The 16,899-nt window shown below is 39.3% G+C and overlaps 1 protein-coding gene across 1 annotated transcript in view; it reads left to right on the top strand.

The window, feature by feature from the left end:
* Window positions 1-16,899, top strand: part of TG (thyroglobulin) — a 146,716-nt gene that overhangs the window by 24,163 nt on the left and 105,654 nt on the right. Inside the window, exons 16-22 of the mRNA XM_071421983.1 lie at window positions 221-421; window positions 4,237-4,446; window positions 6,671-6,825; window positions 7,316-7,472; window positions 9,669-9,893; window positions 14,635-14,784; window positions 16,309-16,479. Of these exons, the coding sequence (XP_071278084.1) occupies window positions 221-421; window positions 4,237-4,446; window positions 6,671-6,825; window positions 7,316-7,472; window positions 9,669-9,893; window positions 14,635-14,784; window positions 16,309-16,479 (1,269 nt within the window). The remainder of the gene's footprint in view (window positions 1-220; window positions 422-4,236; window positions 4,447-6,670; window positions 6,826-7,315; window positions 7,473-9,668; window positions 9,894-14,634; window positions 14,785-16,308; window positions 16,480-16,899) is intronic.

Raw genomic sequence — 16,899 nt, forward strand, 5'->3', positions numbered from 1 at the left:
TAGAAGAATATCATTTGCACTTAAATCTTTAGAAAAAATATGTTTTTTTTTTTTTCTAGTAGAAGTAAATTCCCCACTTCTATAATGAAACAAATTATTTGTTTTTGAGGTCACTCTTCTTTCTTCCTATTAAAACAAGCTGGAAGCACTGCTGCTAAAGTCTCTAGGTCACTTTGTTGTCTTCTGTTGTGTATCTTGCAAAGAATCTCTCTCTTTGCAGGTCCCAGTTTCTGTAACCTGCTGAAGTCCAAAGTGGTTTCCCGAGAAGCTGCCAGAGGAGACATCCCCCAGTGTGAGGGGCCCAGGGGGAGTTTCTCCCCTGTGCAGTGCAGCCAGGAGCAGGAGAGCTGCTGGTGTGTCTTTGGCAATGGAGAAGAGGTGCCAGGGACACGAGTGAATGGGGCAAGACCGCAATGTGCAAGTGAGTTCCTGCTTCAGGCATTTCACTTGTGAGCAAATCCAGGCCTGAAATTTAACCCAGACCCTAAATTTTTCCACTCCCTACTTGAATTTAATCTTATTTCTTCAGACCTTTAGAGATTTTTTCTCAAACAACATGCTTATCTTTGTCTTACAGCAGATTTCAGACTTGCCTGGGCATGCTGTCTGATTATCTTCAGGTGCTTTGCGAGGGGAAAAATGAGAATGGAATGGATCCTTGACTTTTTTAATTCATAAAATTGGTTGAATCAAACCATTTGAGCTATGAAACCCAGCTATAAGGCTAATCTGAAAAGCTTGCTGCAAACTTGAACCTGCTCCAGTGTGAGCTGGCTCTGGGATTAAAACCCATTCAGCTGACTAAAATAAAATTTGAAAAATGTATGCTTCTGCCATTCTGACTCTTGGCTTGTGACCAGAATTGTGTAAAAGATGTGCCAAAACATTGCATATTCACAGAATTTTTCCTGAATGACCAGAGCTGTGAAGCACTGGAATTCACTCATGGTTTCCAGTGAGACATCCAAATGGGAGACATTTGGATAAATTTAATTTGTAATGTCCTTTATGCATTTTCCCATCACTGAAGTGAAGCAAAATTAATTAAACTTTCTACAAGGCTATGCTCCAAAATGTAATGATTAGTGGGAAGTAGAGATGTAAAAAGAAAACCTTCAACAGTTGTCACTTCAACTGCTGTTTTCAGGTTTTTTGTTGGTTTTGGGGGAGAAGGGTTGAAAAAAAAATAGGGAAACAAGACCACATAATTTGCTTCAGTTTCCTTTTGTGATTCTGCTGTATAAAGATCAACACAGGCTTGTGCTCACTGACCAAATGGAAGATGTGACACTTAAGGACATGGTTTAGTGGTGGAGCTGACAGTACTGGGTTAGTTGCTGGACTCAATCATCTTACAGGTCATTTCCAAACTTAATGATTCTACAATTCTATTGTAAAATACCTGAATGTGTCAACCCAATTGCCTGCAAGGTTTTTATCAACTAGGTAACTGCTAGCCAACTTGGCAATAATTTTCTTTGCACTCTCTTGTATCAATAGAGATTTCTGAGGATGAGATTTTATGAGAAGCCAGCAGGAGACCCTATGGCTGTATCTGCCCCATGCTTGTGGGGTTGTGTGAAGATGCCAACTGAGCTCTGAGGAGATAAGCTCCAAAGTAGGGTGGTGTAGTCACCTGAATGTAGCCATCCAAGGCAGGTTTTTAGCTCTTCAGAGAAACAGAGCTGATCACAAGTACAGTGCTGCTGCCATCCTGTACTGTTCCTAGAGAAAATAATGACTAATAGTGATTCATGACCTTTCTTTTTAAAATACTGAGTGAGAAGGAGAACTGCTTTGAAAATATAATGGAAACCTGGTTTTACTGAAAGCTATTCATTTTTTTCTGCATAAAGATTGAAATAATTCCCTGGATTTTGAAATAGGGATGGAACTTCTCATGATACACAACGTAGTTATTGTGTAAAAAATAAAGGAATCAAAAGTTAGTTTTCTCCTCAGTCTGCCCAGCCTTATGCCTCTAGTAATAATTGTTCAGAAAAAAGGAAAAAGGAGTACTATACTGCTACTCTGGAGATCTTGCCTTTCAGCAAAATAAGCTGTTGTGGTGGGAAAATATGATAAATTTCTCCTCCAGCATCAGAACAGACAGCTGTAAACAGAAAGTAATAACTCAGAGTGTCCAGTACATGCCAGGAGGTTTTCATTACTTTAATCACTTCCATAAGAGGTAGAATGCAGCTTCTTCTAGCTGGCATGCACTGGAGAGACAATGCCAAGTATCCCAGCAGTCCTCTTGCATCTCCCATCCTCATGCCCATTTCCCATAACTCTGAGTAGAGTTAGAGGAGAGGGGTTTCCAGAGAAGGTCCTGGAGTTGTTATTTTCCTTGTGAAAATCTTTGGAAACACCTATGAAGGAAGTGTTAGATTCATCTGGATTCTGATTCACTCCTACAGGACCAAGAAACAGAACAATGACAAAATGGTACGGGCTTAGTAAATAGTAAATGAAGTGTAATCTGTAGAGGGATAAATGAGCAAGTTACTGATGGTGAATTGAAACCTCTGAACCACACCAGGAAACCATTGATCACTTCTGCTTTGGGGGCTGGGTATTTTCCTGGCTCCCACACCAAATCTCAATGGAACAGGCAGTAAGAGATTGTAGCCCATTTCAGCTGAGACTGGATACAAATTGCTGGATATAGAAACATGCCAGAGCAATTAAGAAACCACAGACTGATTTTTAAATACTCTGTATAAAGATTATATTATTGTAATTTAACAGCCAGGGTGAGTATTACTATCTCTTTTACAGAGATACCTTCTGGTCCTAAAAGCTTGGGAGATTTATTTGAAGTTTGCTAAGCAAGGATTCCAGGTTTCCACCTTTACTGAGAGAGTCTGGCTATGGAGTCAATGAGTGAAGAGAAGGAATGCAGTGGCCCCATTTACAGAGTTATTGCAAAAAAGTTGCTGTAAAGGAGACTTGGATAAAAATATGCATTTGGCAATTCAGAGAGGCAGATATGAAAGCTTTTTTTTTTGTTGGCATTGAAATGCTTAGAGTTGGAAAACAAAGATGTACTGCACACATTGGATTCGAGATTCATCCTGCAGTGTTTTAATACTTTAACTGAAAGTTTAATACAAGATATATTATATTGATCTTTAAATGAATTGGCTGCTTAGTTATGGAATTAATCTCCATCAGAAGGGGAGAGGGATGGGGCTCAGACCTGAACCATCATCAGTGTTTGCCTCCCTTCAATGATCAGGAAGTTTAGGTCTGATCTGAGCACTGTAATTTGGAAAATGATCTATATATACACCAAGCAAGTGAATTGTATGATATGATAACATCTTTTTCTCTGTATTTATTTATAAGTGAGGAAGTTGTTTTTTTCTTCTTATGTTTTGTAGCTCTGGAACTAACAAGTGTTTAACTATTACTGTATATATTTAGCAATTAAGTTGGTATTTGGCTAATATTGAGTGAAGTAGTTGGCCTGTACTGATTAGTAAAAATTAATTATCACTGTAATTAGTCTGTTACAGTAGCTGCAGTATGACTGCACTCTCTCTCTCTCTATCTCTCTCTCTCTCTCTCTTTATATATATATATATATATATATATATATATATATATATATAGAGTGCAGTCATTCAAACCCTGCTAGCCCACTGTAACAGACTTATTACATATATATATATATATATATATATATGTATATATATGTATATATATATAATGTATATTCTGCCCTTCTGCCCTACTGGTCACTACAAACATCTTGGTGCTGCTGCAGACACCACAGTCACGAGTTCCTGATCTCAAACCTTTCAAACTTCAGTCTAAGGTGAACTGAGGTTTATTTGGCCCTGCGTGTTTCCACTAGATATCTTCTATAAAGGTTTATTCTGCTGTTGGTTAGATGGATATCTTCTATAAAGGTTTGTTCTGCTATTGGTTAGAAGTCTCCTTCTCATTTCCTGCTGAAATTTAGTCATGACTGTTCAAAATGTATCTGTTCCTAGAAACCATGCACGTCCCTTCCTGGGCCTGATGCATTACCCATCACAGTCAATATCTGTCTTTCCATCAGCTTCAGTAAACTGAACCAAACTGCCCTCAAACCAGGTCAAAGCTGATGAGTGGGAAGGGCACAGGGTGCTGTCTAGGTTTGAATCTTTGGATGTGAGGGATTTATGGACTTTGTCCTAGAAGTCATCATGGCCCCTAACACATCTCCCCTTTCTCCCGTGCCTGCAGGTCCGCAGTGTGCTCTGCCATTTGGTGCCTCAGCAGTTGCCAATGGGGTTGTACTTTGTGAAAACATCCCTGGGGAAGCTCCAAGCATCCAGCAGTGCCAGCTCCTGTGTCGCCAGGGCTTCCACAGTGCCACCCCCAGCACCTCATTCCAGTGCGACGCACGGCAGCGGCGCTGGGTCTCGGCTTCCCCTCTGCTCCAGGCCTGCCAGAGTATGTCTGATCTGATCTGATCTGATCTGATCTGATCTGGTTTGATCTTCTGGGGCCTGGGGAGGGCTCAGAGCAGTGTAAACAGTGCAAAAATCAGCTTTTATCACACAAATACTGTGTGAATAACAACCATAAGTTATAGGGGAGTGGCTAAGTTGAGGTGCAGAAGATGTGTTCTGTCTTCTGCCATCTTCACCTCTGGCTCTTGGCTGGCCCCTGTGCCAGAAACTGTCCCTCTTGCCTGTAATAATAGAGCTATAAATAGCTATTCAATCTATATGCAGATTTTTCTTGTTAGTTAAAAGATGCTGGCACCATAAGTGATTCTGATGGAACTACTTAGCCCTGGAAGAACAGATGAGTGCCAGATGTTTGAATTTGGCAGAACTTGACTGTTTATTTGCATAATCAAGTCACTGTTACTTCTGCATCTTTTTTGCAGCAGTGTGTTCTTAAGGATTATTGTTGTAGTTTTTGGCTGACTTCTGGTATTTTTCAAAACATTTTGCTTTCAAGAAAAAAATAGCACTTTAAATCTTGTAAGAATTGGATGTCCATTCAGAGCTCATGTAAATGAATATTTGTGTTGGCCTTTTCAATTATTTTAAAAAGACATACATTCTGGTCAAAATGGCAATTTGTACCAGTGTTGAACTTTGAGAAATGCAGGTCTTCCTGCCAAATTTGAAGCTACTTTTCACTTCCAGAATAGGTTACTCCCATTAAACAGTCTTCAGAATGGGTTAAACTCTTCTATTCCAAATGCAAAACTTTTCATTTCAGACTGAAATTTTTGTCTGTTTGTGATTGTGTTTGTGAGGTTTCTGTAGCATGTTATGAAATAACTTTCATGTTTTCCTGATGGCAGTGGGATAACTTTGTAGGGACAGAGGGGAGTGTGTGGCAATCTGCTGTGAAGTTTACTGTAAGCCATGGACTTGCCCCAGTAATTTGTGTTTGGAATAGAGCATGGTTTTAAGGAGAGAGAAGAAATTCCCAATGCATGAGAAGGTGATTGAACAAACTTCACAATAATGGAGAATTCACCACAACACTTAGTAATTTGTTCCAATGGATAATTACCCTCACTCTCAAAAATCATGTTTCCTGTTCTTTATGTATACATCTAGAGACTGTGGTTAAATCAGCTCTTTAAATACTCTCTGAGAAACTAAGCAGGGAAAGGGCTTTGTGCCTTGCAGGAAGGAGCAGGGGTTTGTGTCCATCTGCCATTCTCCTTGGAAGCTCCCCAGGCTTTCTCATGCTCCTTTTTGGGGTGAGGTATTGTGCTCCAGCAGTGACCCCTGTATGTGATGCATGGAGGGCCTGCAGAGGAGCTGAATGAGGGAGAGCTCTGCTGCTTGTCCAGCCTGGTGGGATAAGAGCCAGCTCCACTTGGAGGTGGAATGACCGCATTGCTGTTGGCCTGAACCTGAGATAACAAACCCTCCATGGGGCCTGGGATCAGTGTTACTCCAGGGGAGACAAGAAATTTACATTTTTTCTTGCTAAAAACTGATAAAATAGATTTTTATTTTCTGATTGATGAGCTCACAATTTATCATCAATTTGTGTGATTAGCATCACTTGGGTTTTCTATCAAAAATTCAGAAAGCTCTTGTAGACATCCATAGCAACACCATTATTCTGCAAATTTATTGTCTACTAAAACTTACTCCCAGTTAGTTTGACAAGCTGGGTTTCCAAAATCCCATTTACATTAGTATTAATTTCTTTCATCATCTAATTCTTTTTTTAATTGAAGTGTTTTCATGATTGCATGTAAGGGAAGTGAAAATCGACAGGTCAATAATTCCTGTCTTTCTGTTTCTTTTCTAAGTATTGACATAATGTCAGCTTTCATATTGTTCTCTGGAACTTCTTATTTGCTAAGGTTTATGAAAAAGTATCAATAATGATCCAGATTGTCCTTATCCTTCTGTGAGCTAGTGCTCCAGTGTAAAATAGCTCTTCATTATTATGTAAGTGTACCACTTGTTTTTTTCTCTAATGCACAACATTTATATTTATCAAGCTTGTGCTTGTTATTATCTTGCTGCTTGTTATTTACTACTGACAGCTCTACTGGTTTCATCTGAAAGTGGGGAGATGTTTTTGATGTAAAGTGAGAATGTCAAATCAATGTTGTCTTTTCTCAAAGTACCTCTGAAGGTCAGGTTCCTCATTAGTGAGGTTACTAAATGTCCTCTCTCCTTCATTTTAGAGCTCCAGTTATTTCAGACAGTCCAAGCTCAAACACACTTTCAACTACGCCTGCCTCCTGAGAAGACATGTACTTCTGACTACTCTGGATTACTCCAGGCATTCCAGATATTTATTTTAGATGAATTGAAGGCTCGTGGTTTATGTCACCTCCAGGTAATTTAAATTCCTTTTGGTGGATTTTGTTTGTTTGGTTTGTTTTTGTTTTCTTTGGTTGGGTTTTGTGTTGCATTAAAAATAATAAAAAAAAAAAAAAGTGAAACACAACATAGACCTTTGCCTGTTTGAGAAATGTGGAAGAATGGAATAGGCCATGAAATCTGTCAGGATTGGCAGCACTCTCATATGAGTGAGTGGGAAAAGAGGTTTAGTCTCAGACCACATCATCAGATCAGTTTAGTTCCAGCCATAAAAGTCATGTCACACCAGCCCAATATTTGTTAAAAAGTTGTTTCAATGGAATAGAATATTTTGACTATTCTTACAGTAAGTGTATGGCTTGCTAAAATTAAATTTTCTTGCTTCTGTTTTTACAGCCCCTTTTCACAGTGTTACTTTCAGTATAGCACAGTGCAAATGAATAGGGCAAGTCAAGAATAAGTTCTCAGGTTGTCTAACTGTGATTTCACTTAATTCTGCATTCAAGGTGAGTGCATTTGGAACAACTGGCTCTGTTTCCATGTGTGATGATTCCACTGTCTATGTCGAGTGCCTGAGCGTGGATCGCCTGGGAGTGAACATCACGTGGAGGACTCAGCTGGAAAACATCCCCACAGCTTCTCTCCCTGACTTACATGATATTGGTAATTTTTCTTTCTCTGATTGTTCTGTGGATTAAACTCGATTTGCTTTTAATAATTTTGCTTCCCTGTCTTTATAATGCTGGGTATTTTTTGAGCTTTTGGTGTTGATATATTTCCCTTCTCAGGCTGTCACCACAGTGGAAAAAAGCTATAATTGAATGTTTCTTTCAGATAGGACTGCAGCTGCCTTAACTAGGATTGCAAATTACTTTATCAGGCATGAGCTGAACTGTCCCAGATGTTAATATCCATTGGCAAGTCCTCAGTGGTGGAAAAGTGTTTATATTCATTGTATTCAGAGAAACACAATTCACACATTGTCAAAAAATCAAATAATTTCTTCCAAGTTATTTTTTTCTTTTTTTTTTTTCCCTTTTCCTTCTTTTTCTATTAGTTGCATTACCTTTGACACTAAAGAATGATCTTTACTTCTGACATCCTAGAGCAACTGTACAGAGACCACTGACTGGTAGTTGTTTGCTGTGGTTTCCATGAGAATTAGGGGTGGTATAAGGAACTTCTTTCAAAGCAGTCAGTATTTTCCTTCAATATAAAATATATTAAAAATATATCCAAAGTTCAAATGCCCTCTGTGGGCATATCAAGGACAGTGGCCTGTATCAAGAATAATGTGGCCAGCAGGACCAGGGCAGTGATTGACCCCCATACTCAGCACTGGTGAGGCCACACCTCGAATCTTGTGTTCATTTTTGGACCCCTCACTTCAAAAAGGATGTTGAGGTTCTACAGTGTGTCCAGAGAAGGGCAATGGAGCTGGAGAAGGGTCTGGAGCTCAAGTCTGATGTGGAGCAGTTGAGGGAGTTGGGGCTGTTTAGCCTGGAGAAAAGGGGAGATCTTATTGCTTTCTACAGCTGCCTGAAAGGAGGTGGGAGTCATTCTCTTCTCCCAGGTCTCAAGTGACAGGACAAGAGGAAATGGGCTCAGGTAGTCCCAGGGGAGGTTCAGATTAGATATTAGAAATTTTTTCATTGAGAGAATGGTCAGGCATTAGAACAAGCTGGCCAGGCAAGTCACCATCTCTGCCAGTGTTCAAGGGGCACAAGGATGTGTCACTTGAGGATGTCATTTAGGGGTGATTATGGAGCTGCTGGGTTGGTGGTTGGACTAGATTATCTTGAAGGTCTCTCCCAACCTTGGTGATTCTGTGTGACCTTTTCTCCAGTTTTACTGCTTTGGAAAGGTGTTTCCAGCACTAAAAAGAAATAGCTCTGTTTGCATGTGTTCTTCCTTCTAACTTTGGGGCTTTGAGATATGTGTCCTACAGCAATTTTGCTTGACCAGAACTGAATCAAAATCCTTCAAGACACAGATGGCAGCTGTAGTGGTCCTGTAGCTCCTGGCTCTACAGTTTGATATTGTTTACATCCATCCAGTTGTTCCATATCGTAAGGGAAACACAAAATACAGTGATAGAATGATTTGGCTTGGAAGGGACATTTAAAGGTCATCTAATCCAACACCTCTGCCATGGGCAGGGACATCTTCAACTCAGTCAGGTCCCTCAGAGTCCCTTCCAATCTGCCCTTGAACATTTCCAGGGGTGCAGGATCTACTGCCTCTCTGGGCAACTTGGTCAAGTGTTTCACCACTATCATTGTAAAAAAACTTCTTCCTTTTATCTAATCTAAATTATATCTAATCTCAATTATATTTTATCTACTATTCCATTGCCCCTGGGAATATTCAAGCAGTTTGCAGAAAGTGAATCAAAGTATAAGTGTGTTTGGTTTTATATTCAACTTTTCTTTTGAAAGTGTTACTCTTTGAGGAAATTACCTTTTTGACCCTCTTCACACTAAAAATTACCTGTAGTACAAAAATAACTTTTTGAGGGAATGATTGTATGGTTTCAGAAGAGACAGAGCAGAACTTGCTCTCTTTGTATGGTCATGGCACCATCATGTCCCATTAAGTTCCAACTTCCATTACCTGCTAAGGCAGCTTTGGGGCCTTCTGTTTGAGGTGGTTTTGGGTGTATTTAAACAGAGTAAAGTAAGACTGTAATTTTATAGATGCTGTACAGATTAATTATGGTCTGCTGTTTGTTAACATGCTTGTATTTCTGCATCTGCCTCTGTTTTTAACTTCAACCCATCAGTTTCTGTGTGGTTATCCATTCCTGTCTACGGAAATGTCTTTCAGACTATTTTGTTGTATTTTTTTTCCCCTCTATAGAAAATGCAATTGTTGGGGAAAATCTCATTGGAGCATTTATAAAAGAGATTAAGGATGGTGTTTTTCTGCTGCATTTGGATTCCAAGCAGTTCCTAGCAGATTCTGTCATTGATTTTCCCCGGGATGAAGAGTTTGATCTGTCTCCCCGTGTGCAGCTCGGATGTAGAAGCGGGTTTAGAAGAATTTCATCTCCTGGGAAAGCAGGCCCTAATTCACAAGGATGTGGTAGGTCTCATTGCTAGCTTTCCATTCTTAGATGTTGTCAGGAATCAGTATAAAGCAGAAATTAGACAGTCATCAGTGAACTTGTGTTTAAGGTTCATATTTAAAAAGTGTGAGGCACCAATGGGAATGGGAGAGATGGGATTTAGTGCTTTGCTTACTGTTAATTCCTTGTGTTGAACCAATGATTTGGAAATAGGCATCATAGCACTGACATTGTGTAGAGAGTTTTGTAAACATTTTAGATCTGTCTGGTGATAGAAGGTCATTCTGTAATGCACATGATCCTTAATAAGAGGATTTCACAAAGATAATATAGCCAGAGCTTCAGATAATGATCCATTACCTGGAATAGAAACCTAGAGGCAGAAATGCCAAAAGTCCTGGGATTGTGAATTCCTGGCCAAATCCAGCCAGCTCAGATGGAAGCTTTCCTTGATGCTGGCCAACACCCAGACCTAACTGCACTTCTGCCCTCTTTTCTTCTTCTTTCCTTCTGTTTAGTCTGCTTCCCTGGAACAGGCTGCCTTTCTGCCAGCATCCTGCTTAGGGCTGCCAAACCTGCCTTTTCCACAGCTCCCTGTGGCTGTGCCAACATTTCCTTGGTACCAGGCCATGCTGCCAAAGTGCCTTTGCCTTACCAGCCCCACTCTTGTTTCTATCAATACCAACCCTCCTTCAGATCTTGGTTGTTCTTGTTGGCCAATTGTCCTCAGTGAGTCCACGTCTCATTTATGCCATTATTGGGATGTATTCACTATCTCTAGCCCTTTTTAATCTAGGGAACAGAGGAGAGAGGTACCACTTGTAGGTATAAGATAACAGAAAAAGGTTTTGGATAAGTTTTCTAATGGAAATGTTTCCAGATATTAATCACTTCATTGCTATGAAGCACATCAAAATATGTGAAAAAAACTTATCTACCTGCTTGGTGTGGTGTTTCTGTTTAAGTTCAGAGTTTCCTATGCCTGGGTCAGGTAATCAAGTGCTGAACACTTTTGAACTGCTGCATTTTCCAGCCTGGACATTTAAGGGTAAATTGCCTGCAGGTTCAGCTCCTCTCCACAGTCTAAAGCACTTCAGATCTGCGTTATTTAAACACATGCAAAAAAAAAAAAAAAAAAAAATCCTGCTGAGTCCAGAGTCCATAGCAACTTGCAGCTACCTAACAAGCTATAGTGTTGTATTGCTTAAAGCTATCATTTTTTAAGTAGAATCCATCACCTAGAGCAGAACTTACAAAGAACTGGATCTTTCTGCCAAGTCCTGCCTGCCAGGCATAAAGGCCTCTAGGAAGCAGTGAATTAACTTGCCTTGTGAGTTAATTCATACATATTTGAACTAGCTAGCTGTGGGAAATGTCACTCAGTAAAACAGACATCAAAGATATGTGGAAAGGAGACTGCTCCAGCCTTTGACAGAGATTTTTTACTCTAAGCTGTCATAGTGTACCTGCTGTTGGACACTGGTTTGTGTTGCAGGACTGCATATTTTATTCTGAACAGGGAACTTAGGAATTCAGGTTCTGGTTCTTCTAATAGATAGATAGATAGATAGACAGATAGATAGATAGATAGATAGATAGATAGATAGATCCTACTCATCCATCCTGTCTTGGTCTGTTTCCCCACTAATAATAGTGACAATTAGTAAGAAGCATCACCTGTGACAGCAGAAAACATAATTGTGTGAGGGTGGCAGAGATTCTTTATTCTCTTCTCCTTCCTGTTCTGGCTTGTTCTTGAAATACAAATTGTGTTTTCAGATCCTTATCCTTTTGATTTGTTTGGTTTTATTTCATTGTCAATGTCATTGCTTTTCCTTCAGGAAGCTCAGTAGCAACAGGTTTTTGGTGTTCTCAATAAGCTTAATATATTAATTAATATATGAACATGCAACTTACACGGATCTACCTCTTTGTCTCTTGTATTTTACTTACAATAATCTGTTTATTTGCATCTATTGTTGTGTTGTTTCATGTTTTCCTGCCTGTCAAATGGGTAACATTTATCATATGTTAATTTTTCTCATATCACATTTGTTCTTAGTCTCAGCCTTACACTGATTTATGTTATGTCACAGGTAGCTATGAATACAATTCCTTAAGAGTTGGGGGTAACAATATTATTTTAGCTAAATTTTAATTGTAGAAAAGACACTTTCTTTTGCTAATGTATGATTTAAAACTAAGAGAGTTAGAAACTGTCCAGGGAGACTTTAGGAGCATAACCCTTCTCCCCCATTTATTTCAGGGAAAAACCTAAAAGCTGTTTGTAAATTAGCATTGTCTTCTGCTGGTTATTTTTATTAAAAACCATTTATTAAAAACCTTTTTATTAAACCTTTTGATTTAAGAACATTTTTATGCTGGTTCTTTTTTATTTAAAATGCTTGATGATTCTGTTAGATTTGCTTTAAACATAATATAACCCAAATGAAAGGGCTAGATTTATGAATGATTGACTGCTGAAGACATAATTTCTAATAATCTATATCAAGAATCTGATATTCCAAAATTTTCCAGTATCCCTGGAGGGAAGCAGGAGCAGGGCAAGCATTGGACAATGATCAGCTGGGACAGTTTGTGAAGTTGCTCAATGTGGTGAGAGCTGAGGCTTTAATGAAGGGCAGTATCCCTGTGGAATCACTTCACAGGGAGCTGCTCCTCAGCCTGGATTTTGCAGCTTCTTCCCCTGGTACACAGAAGCCCAAGTCCAATTAGAATTGACAATAAGTTCCAAATTTCATGCAGGAGCAAAGGGTTAAATTTATTTGATTTTTTTTTTAAATTTTTTTTTGGTGTGTTTTGGGGTTACACAGTTTGGTCCCACTGCTAACACTTAGCTCTGATATTTTGGTTGAAAGTTGTTCTCTAGTTTCTTATGGTGTTAAAATGTATTCATGTTAATGCTTGAAAGAAATACAATATAGTGGTTTGTCTCACTTGTAGGGTCAAACTGAACCTACATGTGATTATGTCAGAGTGGCCTGTAGCTGAAGTGATAGGTCCCTCCAAGAGTTAAAGAGTCTAGAAAATGTGATTCTGCACCAACATTTTTTACTGTTCTTTGTGCCCTTTTGTCAATCCAACATGTGAAATAAAAGACAATTTTTCCTGCTCAAAATGTGATAAGAAACACAGATGTTTCTTTTACCTTGTGACTAAAATGACAAAAAAAAGGCAGAGTGCTTTGAAAAGCTTAATTTGTTTCTTTTTAAACTTTAATTGCTTAATTAGCCTCTTTATTCATTGCATTTTGTCTTCAATTTAGGTGTGGATTTCTCATCTCACTTTAATTTCTACTGCTGTTCAATGAGTATTATGCTTTTTGCATGTGTTGGAAATTGTCTTTAAAACACATCAGACACTTGTGTATTAGATGATGGGTTTTTGAAAGTAGAATTCTGACTGATCCAGGATTTTTTTCATTCTGTAATTGATTTTAGATATGTTTTGCCCAGAGTAATTGCCTTGATTCATATTAGGAGGAAAATTTCAGTCTCACAGTTGAATCCTCCCAGACCTTCCCACTGGACTATTTACAGAAGATGAAGGAAGATAGGATAATTTTCCCACTAGTTGCCTTTTTCTGTCTGTTTTAATTTAGGTGGTCCCATGAGTTAAATTCATTTACATTCTGGTGTGTTGGCCAGAACAGCAATTCATCACATGGTTTGTAGTGAGAATGGCCAATATTCTGTTGCTGTTTCACTCTCATGGAAACTTAAACTTCTATCAGTATGCAGGGCAAGGACAGAAATAAAGTTTTGCACCTTGTCAAAGTCCCAAAATATACTTTTGATAGTGTTTTGAAGGAAATCTACATCTGGGAAGCAGCTGTGAAATAACAAGCAGGGGTATTGTCCTGCAAATATGTCTGTGACTCTTCTGCTTTAATGTTCATTTGAATGCTCTGGAGGGAAAGACAGTATTCCATGACATCCCAGAAGATAAAGAATTTTCTCTGTAATATGCAACAAGTCAGCTGGAAATATTGCTCCTGATTGTTTTGAAAATTATATAGATACAGACTAAGAACATCACTGAGAGCACCTTTTTGTTTTGTGTTTGGGTTGTCATGTGCACAGCTAGTGGCTTTTAATCCAGCCTTTACTGTTTAGTTTGGAAGTGCTTAACAAAAATTTCTTTACCAGGAATTCTGAACAAAAGTGTTACCATATGGTGGATTTCTGTATGATGGTTTTGGAGCTTCTGCTCCTCAGAACCTTCCTGTTTCTGTTTGTAGTGTTAGAAGTTACTCTTTTTGTAGCTCGTCTTCCTTTGCTTTCTTTCACAACTCATCCACCTGCATTATCTTATTACAAATGGATTTGACAGTTGGGAATCAGGCCTGGACTTGGCATTTCCAAAGAGCTTCATGTGCTCTAATTCAAGAAGAGAATTTGGGTGATCTGAGAAAACATATCACAGCCTATCTTCCTGTCATTTATGAGTTCAATGATCACTTAAAGGGTGCTTACTTTGTTCTACCACTTAGAAACACATTTATGAAGAGCTTGAAGCCTATGGCAAATCTATCAGCATTTTATACATATATACACATACATGCATACATACATATATATAGACACATTTGGAACATATATATTTATATATTTATATTTATGTATCTTTTATATATATATATATATTTATATGTATATATACACACCCACACATGTGTGCAAATGCCAGAAGTGGTTGAATTCCAAAGGAGTAATAAGGTGATTGTTCTCTTTGCAGTTGTTTGTCCTCCAGGCAGTTATTTCCAGAACAATGAATGCATTCCCTGCCCTCTTGGCTACTATCAGTATCAGACAGGACATTCCTTCTGTATCAAGTGTCCTGTGGGCAAAACTACCAACTCCTATGGGGCAATCACTGCTGATCACTGTAAGTTGAACTCATTTTTTCCATATCCTTTATTTTCTGGCTTCAAATATCTAATGATTTTTTTTATTCATCTCTAAGCTTTTTTAAAAAAAATTAATCCTCCCTCTGGGGGTTTTTGGATGGATATGATCCCTTCTGCATACATTCAAAAGCATTTTACAAAGTACAAACTGTCTGGTTTTTAGACCAAAAATGCATGAGAAACAAGTGGTCAGTCTCGTCCAGGATGTTGTGGTTCCTCTAGACATGTTCATGGTCCTCAGGAATGATATCTGGGTGTTCAGTATCAGTAAGAAACTTCTTATGAAGTTCATTTATTGTCATTTCCATGAACACTAAAATAGTCCTGTTTTGTGTAGCTCTTTCTCCTTCAAATACAAGCACTTCTCACAAAGCAACTATTGAAGTGTTCACTAAAGCTGGTGAATTCAGTTTAAATGATTTGCTTTTTTCATGCAGTTCTATACAGAAAACCAGTTATTAGGTACAAATTCAGTTTTGTCTACAGAATTATATAACACAAGATATAAATAAGAGCAACAAGAATGGTCTTCTTGGGAAGTGTCATTAAGTATAATCTACTTTGTTCTCTTTCAACCTATTTGTTCTCTTAGGTGGGATAAACCTCCCATTTTTATTGTAATGTACCCCAACAACAATTTGCTTTTGCCTATGGTTGTCATTCTTCTTTTCCATGTGTGTTCCCTGGGTAGGTATTGGATTTGTGTCCTTAAAAGTTTTCTCCTTAGGGTTTAGAAATGTACATTTGCAATTTTTTTACTAATCCTGTTCCCTGCCTGGTTTCCACTTTACTTTGTGCTGCTCCTCAATGCCAGCCCTCTCCAAAAGGGCAGGTTTCACATTACCCTCCACCTTTCTTTCAGTCCTTGCTGTCACCTTGAAGAGTCTGAAGAGTTTTTCTGAATTTCTTGGTGTGATAGCTCTTCTTGTTGCTCACAGATCCATTGCAGGAGTCACTGAACAAACCTGGATGAAAGTACAGCTCCTTCTCCTGACTTTGCTTTGCAGTACTGGAAATACAGCAACAGAGATTTGATGCATGACAGAGAATTCAAAAAAAGTTTGAAACACAAATTGAAATAGCAACAAAGCAGTGAGACTACCATGCTTCAGAGTGTGCAAATACTGTGCAAATCTTTGCTTAATTTTCAGTGAAGTCTCTGCTGTGCTAAGGAGACTCTTGTCCTTCAGCTCTGAAACACTGTCCTACTGCATTGGCAGGACCAGTGGCTGCACAGGAGGCTCCCTCTGAACATCAGAAAATGGTTTTTGCTGTGAGGACAACCAAGATGTCACTCCCAGGTTGCCCAGGGAGGCTGTGGAGTCCTTGGAGATGGGTGAAAGCCATCTGGACAGGGTCCTGCACAGCCTCCAGGTGGCCTTGCCTGAGCAGGGGGCTCTGACCTTACAACCTCCAGAGGTCCTGTCCAGCCTCTGAGCTCTGTGAAACCCAGTGTCAGCATTATCAAAGAGCATTTTTGCCTTCCCTTCTCCTTTCACCAGGTGTCACCCCCTGCCAGAGCAGAGAGCAGGGCCTGCAGTGTGATGAAGATGGCCAGTACAGACCTTCCCAGCAGGACCCTGCCACCAAGAAATCCCTCTGTGTGGACAGCTCTGGGGCAGCCCTGGGCTGGACTGAAACAGAGGATCTCCTGACAGATGAGCAGTGCTTGGGTAAGTGGCAGAAGGAAATTTTGGATATGCTTTGACCCCTCAGAGGTGAAGCTTCCTTATGAAGAGCACTCCAAAGCTTATAGGGATTCACTGTCCCATAGTTATTCACTTTCCCATACTTGTGGCCCCTTCCTTAAGCCACATTCCTCCTTAGTTTTGCATTTCTTGACTATACTGGGGAAGTTATTTCTGGTAAGGGAAGAGAGAGAAGCAGGTTTCCTGCACGCACAGATGGCTGCTGCCTTTTGATGTGTGTTGCCCTTGTGCTCTCTGCTTGAAAACCCAAAAGAATAATGAGAGGGCTAATGAGAAAGAAGCAAAATTATTAATTTCTTTGTAAAATTATCCCTCATCTGTGTATTCATGGGAAATAGAATATTTTCAGCAATGACCTCACAGCCACAAAATAACATCACCCTC

Source organism: Agelaius tricolor, unplaced genomic scaffold, assembly GCF_023055355.1.
Source record: "Agelaius tricolor isolate 1412-34295 unplaced genomic scaffold, bAgeTri1.0.p SCAF_2, whole genome shotgun sequence".
Taxonomy (NCBI): Eukaryota; Metazoa; Chordata; class Aves; order Passeriformes; family Icteridae; genus Agelaius; species Agelaius tricolor.